We start from the raw sequence: 16,665 nt of genomic DNA, 5'->3' as shown, positions 1-16,665 counted from the left end.
TGTTTGGGTCTTGACAGCAGGAAATACCACTGAGTTGCCCACAATGACGCTTTATGTGTTTTCCTCTGATTACTTCCTCAGCTATCTTAGGGATTTAAAGTCTTAAATAGGATACTGCCCAGCAGAATTCAATCTCATAGGATCAGAGCCATTCGTCTTAAGGTAGATGATGAGCTGAAGGTCGCCCTCTAAAATCCTCACATATATTTAGAAGGCACACAGATCAAATCAACACCTTCCACTCAACAACAACAGCACTCAGCATTCACTCTGCCCTGGCTTCTTTCTCAAGTCAAGGACCTAGTGGCAACTGCTGTGCAGGCACATTAATCCAGATTATCACACATGCACAAGCTGAAAGATCCTGCCCAACAATAAATTGTGTTTATATAGTTTAGCAAGTTAGAATTTTATGTATTCCCAGTTCTGGAGTCATTGCTGATAAATAGCCGAGTTATCAGGCTTGTTTCAGGAGCTGAAAACTAATTTCTTTAGATTCGCTATTGTTAACTTACCTTTTAACTTTGCAAATATTTTTAAAGAGTAAAAGAATGCAATTTAAGCACAGTAAACAACCTATAGTATTAGTAGTGGTTAGAAATAAAAAAAAACCCACATTACTGAATGCCACAAAGCAATTTAGCAAAGGAAAATCTACTGACACCTGCAGACCCAAAAAGAGGGAGCAGAAACAACGCACACAGCTTTCCTGGCTTTCCTAAATCACATTCCACTTCTCTCCAGCTCTCCAACTACTGCATTATAACAAATAATAGAAGAATTAAATGCTCTAGCAGTCAAGGCTAGCATATTAAAATGACACTCTGCATTACTGAACTTACTCATCTCTTAATAGAGCTGTTCTTCAAAGGAGATTAATTATACTGGCAAGAGACCTTTTGCTATTCTAATTTGTGAAACGTATTTCAATACCACAAGCATATTAAAACAGCTGCAAACATGTAAGTGGCTCCAAAATCTCAGGACTCACTGCATTTAATTAGGTGTTCATCTTGTGATGTTCTTTAGTCACTGCTTTTGAAACCCACTTCACATAAAAATTGGTAATGCCTAGGCTTAATTAAGTGCAACTGTAATGAAACACACAGCCCATCATAGAATATACAGAGATAGGAAAGTGACCATATTGTTCAACACCTAAACACCACAGAGGAACAAAAACTGGATTTAGAGATTAATTTCTCTGCCTTACTTAGGAAATAGAGAATTTAAAATTATTTTAAAATAACTCATGGACATTGTGTTTCAGATCAGAACATTTGATAGACAGCACAAACACTGCCATGACAAACTGAAAACACAGGATATAATATGAGTAATATGCAGAATTGTAACATGCAAACATCTGCAGCTTGCTGAGCTGCACACAGCTGTTAAGCAACAGCCTCGTACTCCAAATTAAATATCTGAGAATTAGTGCTTTGTTTTAAAGCACAGTTATTTTCATTAACCTAAGCTATGAAGCTTCAAGGCATTTATCTGCCTCTAGAGAACAGGCCTGTGTTTTAACATATTGCATTTCTAATCCCCCTCAGATAAATACTTACAGCCAAGTTCATGTGAGTATTCTCCCTTTATGTTACCACTGAATTTAGAAACATTGGTGAAAGTATAAATTTAAGGCAAACACTGAACAGGCACCAAATTAAGACACAACACAATTAAACCAAATCAGAAGAATTTCAATATAGCAACAAGTCTGAAAATGTCAAGGCTACAATTACTTCATTGTGAAATCAAAATTAGTTGTAACACAGAAGTGTGACTTTTTGAACCTTAAAGATTTAAGTTTCCTTTCATAACCCGGTGGTGCCAAACTGTCTAGGAACTCCCAAAAAATTCTCAGGGCTTTATCCAGAATTTAAAAAAAGAATTAACTTAAGGGGTCATTGCTTCTAAGCAGTCTTACAATAAAACATAAATTTACCCAGTTATTTGCAGCACTATAAGTAGCACACACCAAAATTCCTCACTTGAGTAAAACGTGTTATACAAATAACACGTAGATATTCAGCAAAAAAAAATTCAACTTTGGCTTTAATCTACTACTTACCAACAATTTCTGTTGCATATATGCCTGCTCACAAGTAACTGTCTTTTTCTACCCTTGGATTTTTCTTGTCCTCACACGTCACTGATTTTAGAATTTTGTAGATAATAAGAAAAATTTACAAACAAAACCCGTGTTCCTTTTTGTGTGCAGTTCAGACTTGACTGTAGCCACCTGAGTGCGTGTCCCCATACAGAACACTCTTTTCTTAGAAAATGTTTATTTAGCAGATGCAACATTCCTTGAAAATATTTTCCCAAAAGTTTTTTACCAAAACCTCTTGACAGAAACCACAAAGAAGAGCATTTGTCAATTTCAGCTCTTCAATTACTTGGACATAAGAGTTATCCCTTTCAGATTCATCCCCCCAGCTATTCCCTAGAAAATCAGACAGAGGCAGATATTCAGAAAGCTGCCTCCCAATTAAACTTGTTTGAAATGGTTGGGTTCCCATGCTCACATCTCCTAGATTTCCAATGATATAATGATTCTTCAACACACATCTTTTCCTGCTTTCTGTCTAAAGCAGGATGAACATATTCTCTTCCTGGCTCACCTTTGCAGCCTAAAAAGTCCCACAGGAACAAAATGCTGCTTTCACTGAGCAGGAACAGGGGAAACAAGGTAAAAACTAAAGCACAGGATCCCATCACTTTTTATAGCACAAAAGCACCACGAGTATTCATTCCCAGAGGCACTCACCAAACCAGCAGTAAGGGAAGGAGCAGATTGTCCCAGAGACTGATTTCTCATGCGGACCAGGTTGGAGGTATCTCCAGGAGGCTGCCACAGCGTCTGCCCCACTCCACTGTGGACACTATTTGATAAGGGAAGTAGCTGTTTTCCTTTAAAAATAAAATCAAAAGACCATCAGCTTGTTTCTAAACAAGTCTGCAAGTTCAAAGTACAAAGCTGAGAACAAATACTGCATGGGAAGAAAAAGCAATTATTAAAAAAAGCAATTTCAAGATTTTGGTAGGTTAAAATTTGTAAGAGCACCTTACCTGTAAATTCATTATGCTTGATAACTAACAATTTCCAAAAAAATCTACTTTCCATTGTGAGATAATGGGGAAATCCAAACACCTTGTAAAAACAGACTGCCATCACTTTTTAAGTTTCCATATTCCACTCACTTTAAAAAGGAAACAATATTTGCCCAAAAAGAAGGCAAAATCTCTTTAGTATAATTTTTAAAATTCTTTTGAAAATTGATTCCTAATTGTAAAATATTGTCTCTTCTAAGTAGCTTGGTCATGTAGACATCCCCACTTTCTCCTACCACTGGAACACTGAGCACTGCATTTCACACAGCTGTAACATAATATAGTGTATGTTTAAATATTGTCTTGCTTTGAACAATGGATGGATATTTTTTGCTCAACACTGATTTTCTAGTCAATGCAACGCTCGTTTCTGAAAAATGTCAAGCAGTAAATTTCCACAATGAGAAAGAACCAAAGTCAAAGTAGGTCATATTTTGACTCCACAGAGCTTGACAGCTTCCTTTTATGTACAATGTCATCCACAAAGAAAAAAGAGAAGATATTTCTGTGGTTAAAAACACATAAGTGAAGAAGTCTGTGAATCTAGGTTCAGTTATTAGCTTCCACATGACTTACTCTCTAAGTTTGGTCAGCCAAGCCCTGTACTGCAATTTCCCCATTGCAAAATGGAAGTGGATAATACCTCTGTTCCTTAAAATTAGGACTATGGGACTAAATAATACACCCTCTTCCAACCATAGTAAAGATTCTTGCATTCAATGGATTACTACATGCTCAGGAATCACAGGGGACTGAGACATTTATTGCTGTAAGTAGCAGGAAGGCTACACCTTTAATCACAAATAAGCTGCAGAAAGACTTGTTCTCTCAGAGGCAGAAAGGCGTTTACAAATTCAACTGCACCTCAGAATTAAATGTGAATTATTACATTCATTCCATAACAGTGGCTGCAATATTTGGAAGGCTGCCACATAATGTGACCAGCCATGATGCTGGGGAAAGGTGTGGAGTGGAAGTGGTGTGGTTTTTTTCTTTTTTTAACTTGTTAAGATTCATTTTCTGTGATAGTTACAGGCAATGGGCCAAGTATACACCAACAGAATGAGTCCAAGTGTATGAGAGATGAGCAGGCCCAACTTTGTCAAGCAAACAGAGACACAACATATTACTACCCTCTTCCTGGTCCTACTCAAGCTGCTTACAGCTGTGGCCATGATTTTCATGGCTTGATCATTTTCAAGATAATGTATAAATACAACAACTCATCAGCAGAGACCTAAAACCACAGAAACGTACATTGCTGTATTTATCCCTAAAAAGCAGTAACAAAGATATCCTGTAATAGCAAGTCAAATAATATAATTATCCAGCAGTCTAAAATACCCATGCTTGAGGACAAGAATAATTTTATTTAAATCTCTATAAGATATGGTTATCAATATCTCCTTTTGCTCCACAAAACATGAATCCAGAAGGGTAGAATTCCATCAAGTGTCAAATCTCAGCCAATCAGTCATCTGCATTCTTCAAACTTATTTGATTCTGTGACAAAAATTAGCAGGAATCATTTTAAGGATGGAACTTGAAGCTAAAGCCTTTCCCTGTCATGCCTCAAGTTCTACACACATTCCAAACACCTACACTGAAAATACACATCTAAACCTGTACATTTTCTCTACCCAGTTGGGTCAGACTGATCTTTTTCAGGCTCTTTACCCCTTCCTGAATCAGGTATAGTAGACTGAAAAGTAATCAAGATGAACCAACAGGTTCTGGAGAATATAGAATTTCTTGTTCTGAAATTACAATCTCCAAACAGAAAAATTATTTTTAAAAGAGAACAGACCATCCAGTTTTTCTGCTTCCTCCTATTTACTTTGCTTTCTTCTAGTCCAAGGGGAAAAAAGCTACAGTACTAACTTAGGCCATTGAAGTCAGTCAACAGCTGTGTGGTTCATGAAGTTCTGCTCTCCTCTAGTGATTAACCTACCTTGGAGAACAAAACACATGTACAAAACATTATGAATGTTTCCATTTTTCAAAAACTATCCACTTACTACAAACAAAACACTAAGCCAAAGCCAAGCCAAAATAAAATATACATCATTTACTGCTTATTTATTTCTATTACACCTAGCATCTCAAACATGAAAATATTTATCTTCCCTTGATAAAAGATGGATGTATTTTCACAATCATATAAATCAAAAAAAGTGGTTTCACCTTCTTCCTCTTTCTCTCCCACTGAGAATTTTCAACTCTTCCAGTTCTTGCACTAACATGCAAATAGGCAAGCAGCCTAATTAGGGAGGAAATGGGCTGCAACTTAACCCTACAGAATAACAGTGGCACTCAGGCATATCAGCTCCTTCATTCTAGACTGATCATGCAGCTCTCTGTGCTCTATTCCAGCACCACAGACTCTGATATTAGTTTTAAACAGCTGTGAAACCATCCCCTAGCCCAGTAACAAAGGCTTTGAAAAAAAAGAAAACTACTGAACTTTGTCCATTTTTTGGGTAATTACTTGCCTATGCTTGCTCCAATGATTCTACAGCTGACAAACTAAATTGAAACACAAGGCCGAATATCACATTCACAAGAAAAAACAAATTTTACATGAACTGAAAAAAACATTACGTTAATAACATTTTTTACTTTGAATGACAATTTCCTACAGTGCTTTTGAAGCCAAAAAGAAACTAAATAGTAATTTAAACATGATATAAAAGCCAGTCTCCCAGTATGAAACAAAAGGGCATAGTGGGCAAGTTTACATTCAGTGCTGGTGTTAAAAGGGGTAAGAATACATCAATGTGTCACCTAAAGTTCCACAACTCCATTCCTTAACTTTGCACATTAAATCCTGGTTTTTAACTTTTCACTCTGGGCAATATAAAAAATTTCACTCTCAGTCCAGTCTTTTTCACTCTTGCCTACTGATATTTCTTTTTGCATCTTTCTCTTACATCAAATTTTGTATGCCCTGCCAACAAGAGGTCACCTTACCAATGACTTACCAGTATCTTTTATTATGACTGTTATGCCAACAATGCTGGATTTTCTTTAATGCTAACCAAATATCTTACTCTACAAAATGGCATACCTGACAAAGAACTTGCCAAGCTACCTCTTCGTAGCTTGCAGTCATCTTGACTTAGCTGACGGTGGAGCTTGGTTTTGCCAGCAGATGAAAAGATGTCAGGATTGCTGAGCTTCCTGCAACGCAGGGGAGTGGACTCTGTTATCATCTCCTGGAGGAAGAAAAAGATGCAAAACTTTGTTAACGCCAGCCAAGGATCCCCTGTCTGAAACATGCAATCTCCAAAGCATGAAGGAGACTGTTCAAAAAAATACAAAAAAAAAAAAAAAAAAAAAAAACCAACCAAAAAAAACCCCAACATTTAACATCCCCCTCTTTGGTGCCCCATAGCTGCACAGAAAGCACATCACAAGGTCCCTGTCAACTCTGGTCCTTGAACACCACTGCTGCAAGAAATGCCATTAATAATAGTCAGAAAAACACAATTATGCTGCAGCGGTTATTTTCTCTTACAGTATTTTCTCTTAGGACAAAATGGCACTGAAAAAACAAGCTCAGCTTTGATTAAAGCTATTTCCTGCTAAAGCAGAAGTACTTTCTCCAATCTTCTTCAATCTTTCTTCCATCCAGCCTATGAGTAACATACCTATACAGAAGCTGTTGCAATGTCTATTGCAACCCAAAACTGCTATTATAAGTTATAGCTCTACGAAGACCATATGCATAACCAAATAATAACTAGGATAAGGATCAGCCTTTGTGTCATGTCTTTGTTATTACTACAAACAAAATTAGACATGTATTTGTCAGAAACACTCCCACACATGTGAATTCCTTTCACAGCATACAGCAAGATTTCAGTCAAAATAGCGTAGGCAGAGCAGTGTCAAGCACAACCATTTGTGAGTGCTTTCCTCATGCTTTTCATTGTTCTGGAAGTGTCAAACTCTCATTCCACACCCAAAGGAGAACAACAAGCTTTGCTATCAGATATGGATTTGAAGAGGTGACACTTTCCATTACAACCCATATAGTTCAAGTTCTCCCTTCTCTGCAGTGTGAAACACTCCACTTGTTTTCATGGACTCCTCCATTTTATTTCAAATGCCTCTCATTAGCTATACAGCATTTCAAGCCATGCTTATCCTCATAAAAATCTCATCTGAGGCAGAAGAAAAAACTTTCCCTGCATGATACATGACCACATGATTTAACATAATTTTAAATTATGTTTAAATCAAAAACTAGTTTACCAGTTACGGTTTTTAATTAAAATTTGCAGATTCAAGTCAAACTCTATTTCTAAAGTCATTAATTCAAATCTATTCAGTCTACATTGTTATGCCTCAAACTGTCAAATCCAGACCAGAAGCACACACTTTAAAAATCTCAAGGGGAAGAGAGGGGAGGGGAAGGAGATAAATAAAGTGGCTTTATATGAAAAAAAAAAAAAAAATTTGGGATTTGAAATAAAATTCTCACTTAGCTCTGAGTCACTCATTCACAACCCTTCTTAGACCTCATCTCCTTCTAATCATGAAATTTTTTGGAACTTCATAATACTGAATAACTTTATTACTGTTTGAGGGACAGCAGTGCTTTGCTCCACATCAGCCTCAGTGGTGCACCTTTCCCAGGCTGCTCGGGATACAATTCAGACTTTCAGTCTCCATGGGGTCTACACCAGATCACAGAGACAGCTGGGTACCAGAGCAGGTCAGGTCACCCAGTCCATACAGCTGCAAGCAGTTGTGCTGGTGCAAGAGTGGGGGAAATAGAGAAAACTGCTCACTGAAAAACTGTTTCAATCTCATGGCTCCTTGTGCACATCTTGGAGCAAAGAGCATCGCATTTTCATTTGTCTCTGACCTTCCCCACAAAGGTACTGAAGTCCTTCGTTTGCAGCAGCCTGTACTCTTCTCCTTTTCTGTCATTTGGAGAGCTGAAAAGGCATCTACCTGTCTTTCTCTCTGTACTTGGGAGTAAGCTAAATAATATTAAATTGCAGCCTTAGCAGTCCCTGAGCACAGGGGACTCTGAAAGCTGCAGAGGCCAAGGGCAGAGAGTCTGCTGTTTCTATTCAGGATGGCAGAACATGGTTATATTTGTGTATATGACTGTAAGTAGACATACAGAAACATGTACACACTTTTAATAAGGCCTGTCCTACACCTATAGGGTCTGAAATCTGGCACATGTTTACCATCTGTGACAGTCTGAAATTACTACACCCTTAAAAAAACCAAAAAACAAGAAATGAACATGGGCACTCCAGCTTACAAACAAATTACTTAAGAACTTCATCCAGCTTACCCTCTCACACTCCTTATGCTTCAATTCCAAATATTCCCAGCATCCTTCAGTATCCAGCTACTTCCCTGAAACTAGTCATGTGTTGAAAGGCCCCGTGCACATCAGCAGCAGTTAAAATTAAAATGTCAAAGACTAACTTAAAGTGAAGTGTTCTAACTGGGACTTCTTTCTTCAAAGTTTTGGGGGTGTTTGTTGGTGTTTTGGAGGTTTCATTTGGTTTGTTGTTCTGGTTTTTCTCCTGCAGGTGCATATTCACCTCTCTTTCAACACACACACAAACACAAACACACACACAAACCTCTCACCAGTCATTCTCAGAGAGCTGCAACTAAATAAGAACATTCTTCAGCTTGGGACACCAGGTAAGGAAAGGCACTCAAGTCAGAAACAAAAGTACTCTCAGTTCACGTTACAAGCTACTTCTGTGTTTTACATGTCTCTTTGCCCACAATATGCAGACAATGCTTACCAGGCAAGGAATGTGCCCACTTCCCTACCCTTCCCCTTTTCCCTTTATGCACAGTCTCCTTTTATTGGCAAAAATAATTACAAATCCTCAATGTGTCTTCTTGAGTTACAGTACACAAATCCTGTAGCTCTGATAACATCTAAATCAAAAGCTCCCCAGCTGAAGGGCACACCTACTCCTGGCACAGCATCTGATCAGCTCCAGCACCCTGCCCACACACACCTTTGAGGTCAGCCCAGTGGCATAAGCTACTTCTCAAAAAGCCATTCCCTGTGACAGCTGTCCCCAGGTTCAGCTTTCCACCAAAACTACTACAGAGATAAGAAAGGAATCGTGGAAAGGTAAAATCAGCTTCCCACACTCACCAAAGAACCCAGGGTGTCTTCTAGAAATGAAGGATTTGGTACATATTACATATGGAAACCTCTTCATGAACCCTTTTCTTGTTAAGCACATTAAACACTTGAGCAATGTTCAGAAGACTTTGTCTTCTGAGTTAAATGTCTGGAAGAAAGGACTTCCAATCAAATTCTGCAGGTTTATATACTGTAAAGTCACTTTTCAAATAGGTATTTTAAAGGTTTTTTAAAAGTGCACTGTTCTGAGACATCCTATTATGTTTTAAAAAATGCTAAGTGCAACACAGCCAATTTAAAATTTCATTTTCTAAGAGCTGTGTCCATATTGTGTCAGAAAAACTATGAAGAGGGAAAGTTTTAGCTTGATAACAATAGAGCTGTCTTCCATAAGACTGCAATTTACTTCACTCATCCATCAAAGCCCTGCTTTGATATTGCAGATCACAGATGAACTGCATGAAAATAGCAGTAGATTACATTACCACTCTCAAACAAGGAAGGAAAAAACTAGAGGAAAAGATCTTTCCTTGTCCTTGCCCCAAAGCAATACCTACAAAAAACACAAAAATCTTACACAACATTCCAAATTGATGAATAAAGAAACTCTTTGCAGTGGTAGAGCAAAATTTTGCTTATATGCTTTCAAACTAGTGAATGAATCTATAGAACAAGTGGTTGAAGAATAGATTAGATAGAACAAACTGCCATAATTTTAAAGACTCCACTTCCACTTTTCAAAAGAAAAAAATTTTACAGCCCTAAAGATGAAAGCATTAGTAAGCACGTAACACTTTGCCCACACCGTGTGAAAAGGACTGGGAGCCTCTCTCCATTCATTTCTTTTCAAAGGTGATAAAGAACTTAATTTACTTTGGGCTTGTGGCTTTTGCCACAAGCTAAAAATCAGGTTCAAACAGCCAGCTGATTCCTGCAAAGCTTAGGGCTGAAGATAAAAGCACCACAATCTTGATTTGCTAGGCAAAGATTATTGCTATCACTCTCTACAAAGGTACACAAAAGTTTGCTCGCATAACTTGAAATAGCAGGATATGAAGAAGAATGGGCAAAGCTTTTCTTGACTATCAAGAGGCTCTGAATTTCTCAGCTCAGTCACTCACCACACTTGCACAGAAAAAGCACTAAAAGAGTTCTGATACTGGAATAAGTCTGTTCCTCTTGCCTGAAATCTCACATTGGGGTTATCACACTCAGCTGGATGGCAGAACCAGATTGTCACAGGGGATGCAGACAAAAGACAAGGAGCCAAAAGTGCTTCTCAATTTGCCTGATCACTACATCCCCTGTTAAAAACCTGATCTGGTAATTTCAGAATACAGCTACAAGGATCCTCCTCAGCCCTCACTGCACAGGAGGAGTTCCAAGCAATTAAAGCAGGATATAAAAGAACAAGCACTAAACCACTGCAAGGACTGTCAGAAGCTCTTTTGTTTAACCATTGTTCATTTAATGGTGCTGCAAGAGAGCAGCACAGGTCTTTAATCTCCAAAAGGCAGGTGAATACTGCAAGTGTGGATTTGTTTTGCTTGACTGCCAGGTGAAGCATCACACAGTCAGCAAGACTCATACATCAGCATCAGACCAATGCTGGGATAAAACTTCTCAAGCCCTGTTTTTATGGCCTATATTTAAGAAGTAACAGATCATGCAAAGGGCACTTCCTTGCATGTAACTGCGGTGTAATTAAATCAAACACAAACTGCCTCATAATCTCTACAACAAGCAAAAGCACTCAATTGTGACTGACAAATATTCAAGTCTGCAGGTCAAAATATGTTAAACTGTTAGCCAGGGGGTGGAGAATCTACACAAAAGTTTTCCATGAACAGGAAATCCATTAGTCAGAAAAATGAGAAGCCTTTTTTATGAAGTCTAATGAGCACAACAACCTTAGGTCATCTGGAAGTGAATCCTAGCAAAGTGTTGGAAGGAAGAATGAAAATTTAATTACAATAAACTGGGCAAGAATTCACTCTTATTAGCCCATCTTGTAAGGAATATAACCAATGAGCAATGTAACTTGAGGGAAACTTAATACTTTCTGAATATTTTGAAAACACCCAAAATAGTCAACATTGAAAGCTGCATTTTCTATTTTTTAACACAGTACTGTTTGTCCTTTAAAAGATAAAAGCTTATTGTGTCAGGGCTGTGTGCACATCTGAGAAGCATTCTTTTTCTTCTCAGCCTTTCCTCATCACTTTATATCATCTGTGTGCATACCCTTAACGAAAGATAAATCTGATCCTGTCATTAGGCCTGCTCTAATATACTCTAAAATACACTGAAAATTAAAGGCCTGGACAACAGATCACAGACCAAATATCTATCTGTATAAGTAGCAATTAGTGCAATGGAACCATAGTATTTATGCTTTAGTATTTAGCACTGAAATTTGCCTTAACTTTCTAGTCTGGGCATTACACATTGAGAGGAGAGGGCCAGCAGTTTACCAGGAAGCTGGGGTGAGCCCACATGTGACCAAAATTATAGGCTAAATAAGAATTTGCAACTAAGTTTCTTTTTAACTGTATCTGCTTAACTCATGTACTTGCCAGCAGCACCCTGAAAAATGTCAGACACAGCAAAATCAAGGAAAATTACAGTAAATCAACATAGACTCTTAGGGGCTATAATATATTGGTTTACAACATCAACAACAGAGAAAAGCTTTACAGAATGTATTGCATTATATAAAAGGGTCAGTATTTAAAGGCAGAAAGAGCTCTACACTCTTTTTCTCTGTAGTAGATTTATTTGAAGAACTTTGCAATAAATTCCAACATTCCTACAACAGTAAATATAAAAACTGAACTTAGTGTCAATATTAAGTTTTCAAAATGACTGCAAAGCCAAGTGTTATTTGCCACAGAGATGTTTTGAACACATCATGCACACATTTACCATTCTGAATACCTACAGCTTCCTCTGCACACTCATCTGCAGTTATATCACAGATGACAGAAAAGTTACAAACTCAAAATTTTGTGTTAAAAAAATCCCAGCATTAAAACCAAACAAACAAGAAAAATAAATGAAGACCCAGTATCAGAAGCCCATACTGTCAGATACACCCTCCTTATCTAGTTCTTCAATGAGATTTCTTTTCTTGTTAACTCTTCAGGAGTTACATGGCATGTTTGATTAGAACAAATGAATTAGAAGATTTAATGTTAATGATTTAAAGTCAGTGCTGTTAACTCTGTTGTGAAGTGTCCCAGCTGCAGGATCACACAAAAAAGCTTGTTAAAAAGAAAAGGTAAATATTTATAACTGTGTACATTATTAGCCCCTTTATGAGGCCTATTGAAATAGAGAATTGTTTTATTCCTAATGGAACCACAGTCTAAAAAAGAGAGTAATTGATGATTAAATTATATCAGCTTGAATGTTTGGTCCTTACATGAAAACATAAATGAGTTAAACAAAGTTTTCAACCCTACTTCAAGACCTCCCCAACAGCCAAAAGAGAAGAGTAATTCTTGAATTCAGCTCGTAAATGCCTAAAGCCAAATGAATTTCATCAAGGGAAGATAAAGAAACAGAGCCTCTAAAGTCTGTATCAGACTTCACAGAGGCTCAAAGAAACCACTATCAATCTGTCAGGACTCCAAACCCCACACCAGGCTCAATAGCTGCACTCACAACAAAACCAGTCTGAACAAGGACACTGAGCATTAAAGGCCACCTCATTCCTTTATCATTGCTCCTCTAGCATGAGTATTGCAAACATTAAAAGGTTGTATTGAGCAGGGAAATTAACTCCTGGCCAGATAAAACAAAACAACTCTATCATTCATCATCCTTACTCAAATGCTGTAAGGATTAAAAGAAATATGACCCCCACCAAAAAAGGGATTTGTAATATAATTGGATTTTATAAGACATCAAAACACCTTTTTTCTGAAGATTTTCTTTCAATAGACTCAAAAGATGTGTCAAGCATGTGATGAGTCCCAGGATCACTGACTAGGATTACTGCAAGTTCTCTTTAGCATCCTGTCTGTTATCAAATTTATCTCATTTATCTTCCCTATCCTTGTCTATGAGGTTTTACATGGTTAAACAGAGGTGCATGTTTAGATCTGCTGAAGACCCTAACCCACAGTATCAGCAAGCCAAACTCTTCTGGTTTGTCAGTTCCTCACAAGTTTATTCAGATATTTATTACACAGAAAACACTGAATTTAAACCCCTGTTAGCACACCTAGGCTGTGGGTCAGACTAGAATGGGAACTGCTCGTGGAGCCAGAGCAGGAACAGCTGCACTTTCATCTGTGCAGGCAAAGAAACCTGTGATTTCTTATTGGCTTTAAAAAGGAGACTTAGCAGAGGAGTCTGCAGAGCACCTTCATTCCCTGCAACTCTGATGGCTCACTTTGGAGCTTTCAGAACTCCAACTATATTGATTTTTGTGCACATGACATTGTCTCACTATCTCATTCACAGGGAAAGAACAAATCAACATAAAATACCTACCTATACCTGTGTAAACTCTGTTTAATGCCCAGTAAAATGTTACAAGCCAATGAATTTTTATTTGGAATGTAAACTCCCTGTTTTTTTAGGAACAGAGATGAACAAAACCTAATGGTAAGTTTTAAGTTCATTTAATTTACACGAACAAACAATTGCTTCATAGCAATAGAACCAGGAAGGAAGTTTTATCTGATTTTATATATTTCAGGCAGCAACCTCCAGGTTGAGTTGGAAAACCTAAGAGGTGTTATCTGTATTCATATTTGATTCCTGACCCAAAACAATATAGAGTTTTCTATATCTAAGGCACAAATAAAATACATTTTAAAATAAAATAGTAGCCGAAAATACAAAGTTTGACAAGTGAACAATAACAGTGTATTAAAATGTGTGTGCTGTATAAAATTACTTATTTACTAATAATACAGAGTTCTAATCTTGTTTTGCAAAAAGCAATTTCCAAAGAAAAATGTTAAGGTGCATTAAGTTTGAAGTGCAATCTCTAATGAAAGTATCTATTGGTCCAGTATGAGATATTGCCTTAAAATATGTCCCAAGACTTAGGAGGCCAGAGGGAAGAAATCCATGCCCAACTGCTATTCCAAGGCTTATTTCAAATGAAACAAAGAAAATTTAAAAAATAACTCATAAACTGAACTTTGGTGGAGAAGCACTCAGGTGAGCTCAAGGGGATTTTCTAATCAGACATTGAATGGCTACTTGCAGATGGGTAAGACAAGACTTGATCATAACTGTTAAAGCTCACTTGAATAACAAATATTGCACAAAGCAAAGTATGAAACCAGAAAACACAACAGGAATCCACTTCAGCAGCACTAATTTGTTTGCCCAGGATTTTTTTATGGTTCACAGATATGGCCTGAATAGTAGCAGTAGTGAAACCATCTGTAGCTAGACAGAGATTACTGGCAAAATAAAATACAACAAGAACCGGTGGACTGCTGAAAGTTAAAACACTATTTGTTCATATATCTGACAGAGGCCAAGATACAATTTAATCTGGTGTTATCATCACTGAGGAGGATTTCTATTTGGACCATGAAAAAACTACTTTTTTTGTGAAGTTCCAATACTTTGGCATCAATATTTTTGTTTCCATAAAACATCTGCAACCTTCTCACTTCCTACCACAAATGAGATAAGCACATCGATTCAGAGCCAAAAATAAGAAGCACTTGTGTGAGGTTTTTCCTGAGAACAAATTTTCCCTGAGATTCAACAGCAGATCTGCATGTACAGAACAGGGGAAAAATTTATCAATTTATTATAAAACTGTGACTAAAATTACCAGTGGCTTTAGACCTAAACAAAACTAAGTCAACCCTTGGACACACAATAAGTGCTTAGTCCTCAGCTTCTCGTCACAGACCCCATTAAATGGCAAAGATAAGCTAATTCACAATTCTTATCAGTGTCTGCACAAAGAAATGGAAACTCTATAATCTGCACAAAAGCTTCTCCTCACCAAGCAGGGTAATACAGTTCCATCACAAAGGAACAGAAGCCAAAATTTTTTCAAGGACAAGACGTATTTCTTCTCTTCTGCCTGAGAACAGAAACAATGCCCAGTGTTGGGTTTATGAACAGCACCGTGCCTTGAGCTCAAACAAAGACTGGAGTCAGCAGACACTCCTGCTGAAGTGTCTGCTAAACTGGCAAAAGAACCCTGGAAACAGATTCTCTTCTGTCCTAAAAAGAGATTAACGTAAATACCAAAGAATGTACAAATAATTAAATTAATGAATAATTTAGCTTTCATGGTCATATTTTTGCCACCTTCATACTGCACAGGTGCAATTTAATAAAGACCTATTTGCTACTAATATGTCACTGGATCCATCTATGCCTGGATATTTAAATATCTAAATGCCTTCAGTCACCCCAGTAGCCAGACAACTCATTTATAAGCTTTTCTCTAAAACAGTGATTATAATTCATTCGTTCATTCTCTGATCTTCTGGTGCTGCCCAGAACACTTGACATCAGTTCTGACTTTATTCCTTCATTTCGTTCTAAAGGTCTTTACTAAGGCTCCATATTAAAATGTTATTTTTATGATAATAAAATGCTTGTAAATACACTAAATATTGAATGCTGTGATTTTAGCAACTAATAAACATGTTTTAATTACTAGGCATTTAATTTTTGAGGTGACATTTCCTTGCTCTGGGGCACTATAAAAGCTCCTTTACAATAAAACTGGAGTATGATACAGTCATGAGAGCTGCTGAGAGTCCTCAGTGAATAGAGGACACACAGCTACCAGATTAACAGAACAAACATCAAAGAAACATTGCTAGACATGAAATCATTTCACTATCAGTGCATTTTTTCCAAGTAGCACCCCACGCTGACATTACACACTCTTGTTCAGTTTTGTCTCTCCCAGAGTTTAACACTTTGATTGCATTAGTGAAGTTGTATTCTCTGAAAGCTGCATAGAAGAAAAAGGTAGTTTTGTCATTTGTGTCCTTGTTTCATAATGACAAATGGTATTTTAAGAGTGCAGAGAAACACAATTTGATCATTCTGAGCTGTATGCCCTTCAATGCAGAGAGAAGCAAATCTCTAGCTTAGCGCCTGGGATACCTGGAAATCATAGAATAGTGTATTGGTTTTGGATCTTTAAAGACCATCTTGTTCCAGTCCCACTGCCATGGGCACAGACACCTTTCACTATACCAGGTTGTTTCAAGTCCCCTCCAACCTGCCCTTGCACCCCCCACCTCTCTAGGCAACCTCCCCCAGTGCATCACCACACCCTTGGTAAAAAATTCTTCTTATATCTAATCTAAATCAACCCTCCTTCAGCTTAAAACCATTGCCCCTTGTCCTATCCCAAGAGGCCCCCCCAAAAGAACTCCACATGCACAGGGGGACAGCCT

General features: G+C 37.6%; 1 protein-coding gene across 7 annotated transcripts in view; it reads right to left on the bottom strand.

Moving 5' to 3' along the window:
* MAST2 (microtubule associated serine/threonine kinase 2) overlaps nucleotides 1-16,665 on the bottom strand; it is a 184,932-nt gene that overhangs the window by 158,300 nt on the left and 9,967 nt on the right. For all 7 annotated transcript variants that reach the window (XM_063166009.1, XM_063166012.1, XM_063166010.1 and 4 more), the window contains exons 2-3: nucleotides 6,185-6,332; nucleotides 2,774-2,916 (exon numbers count right to left, since the gene is read on the bottom strand). In XM_063166009.1, the coding sequence (XP_063022079.1) occupies nucleotides 2,774-2,916; nucleotides 6,185-6,332 (291 nt within the window). The remainder of the gene's footprint in view (nucleotides 1-2,773; nucleotides 2,917-6,184; nucleotides 6,333-16,665) is intronic.

The sequence above is a fragment of the Melospiza melodia genome, chromosome 11 (genome assembly GCF_035770615.1).
Source record: "Melospiza melodia melodia isolate bMelMel2 chromosome 11, bMelMel2.pri, whole genome shotgun sequence".
In the NCBI taxonomy this organism is placed as follows: domain Eukaryota; kingdom Metazoa; phylum Chordata; class Aves; order Passeriformes; family Passerellidae; genus Melospiza; species Melospiza melodia.
Note: the sequence above shows the minus strand (reverse complement) of the source record. Positions and strands in the feature narration are given on the sequence as shown.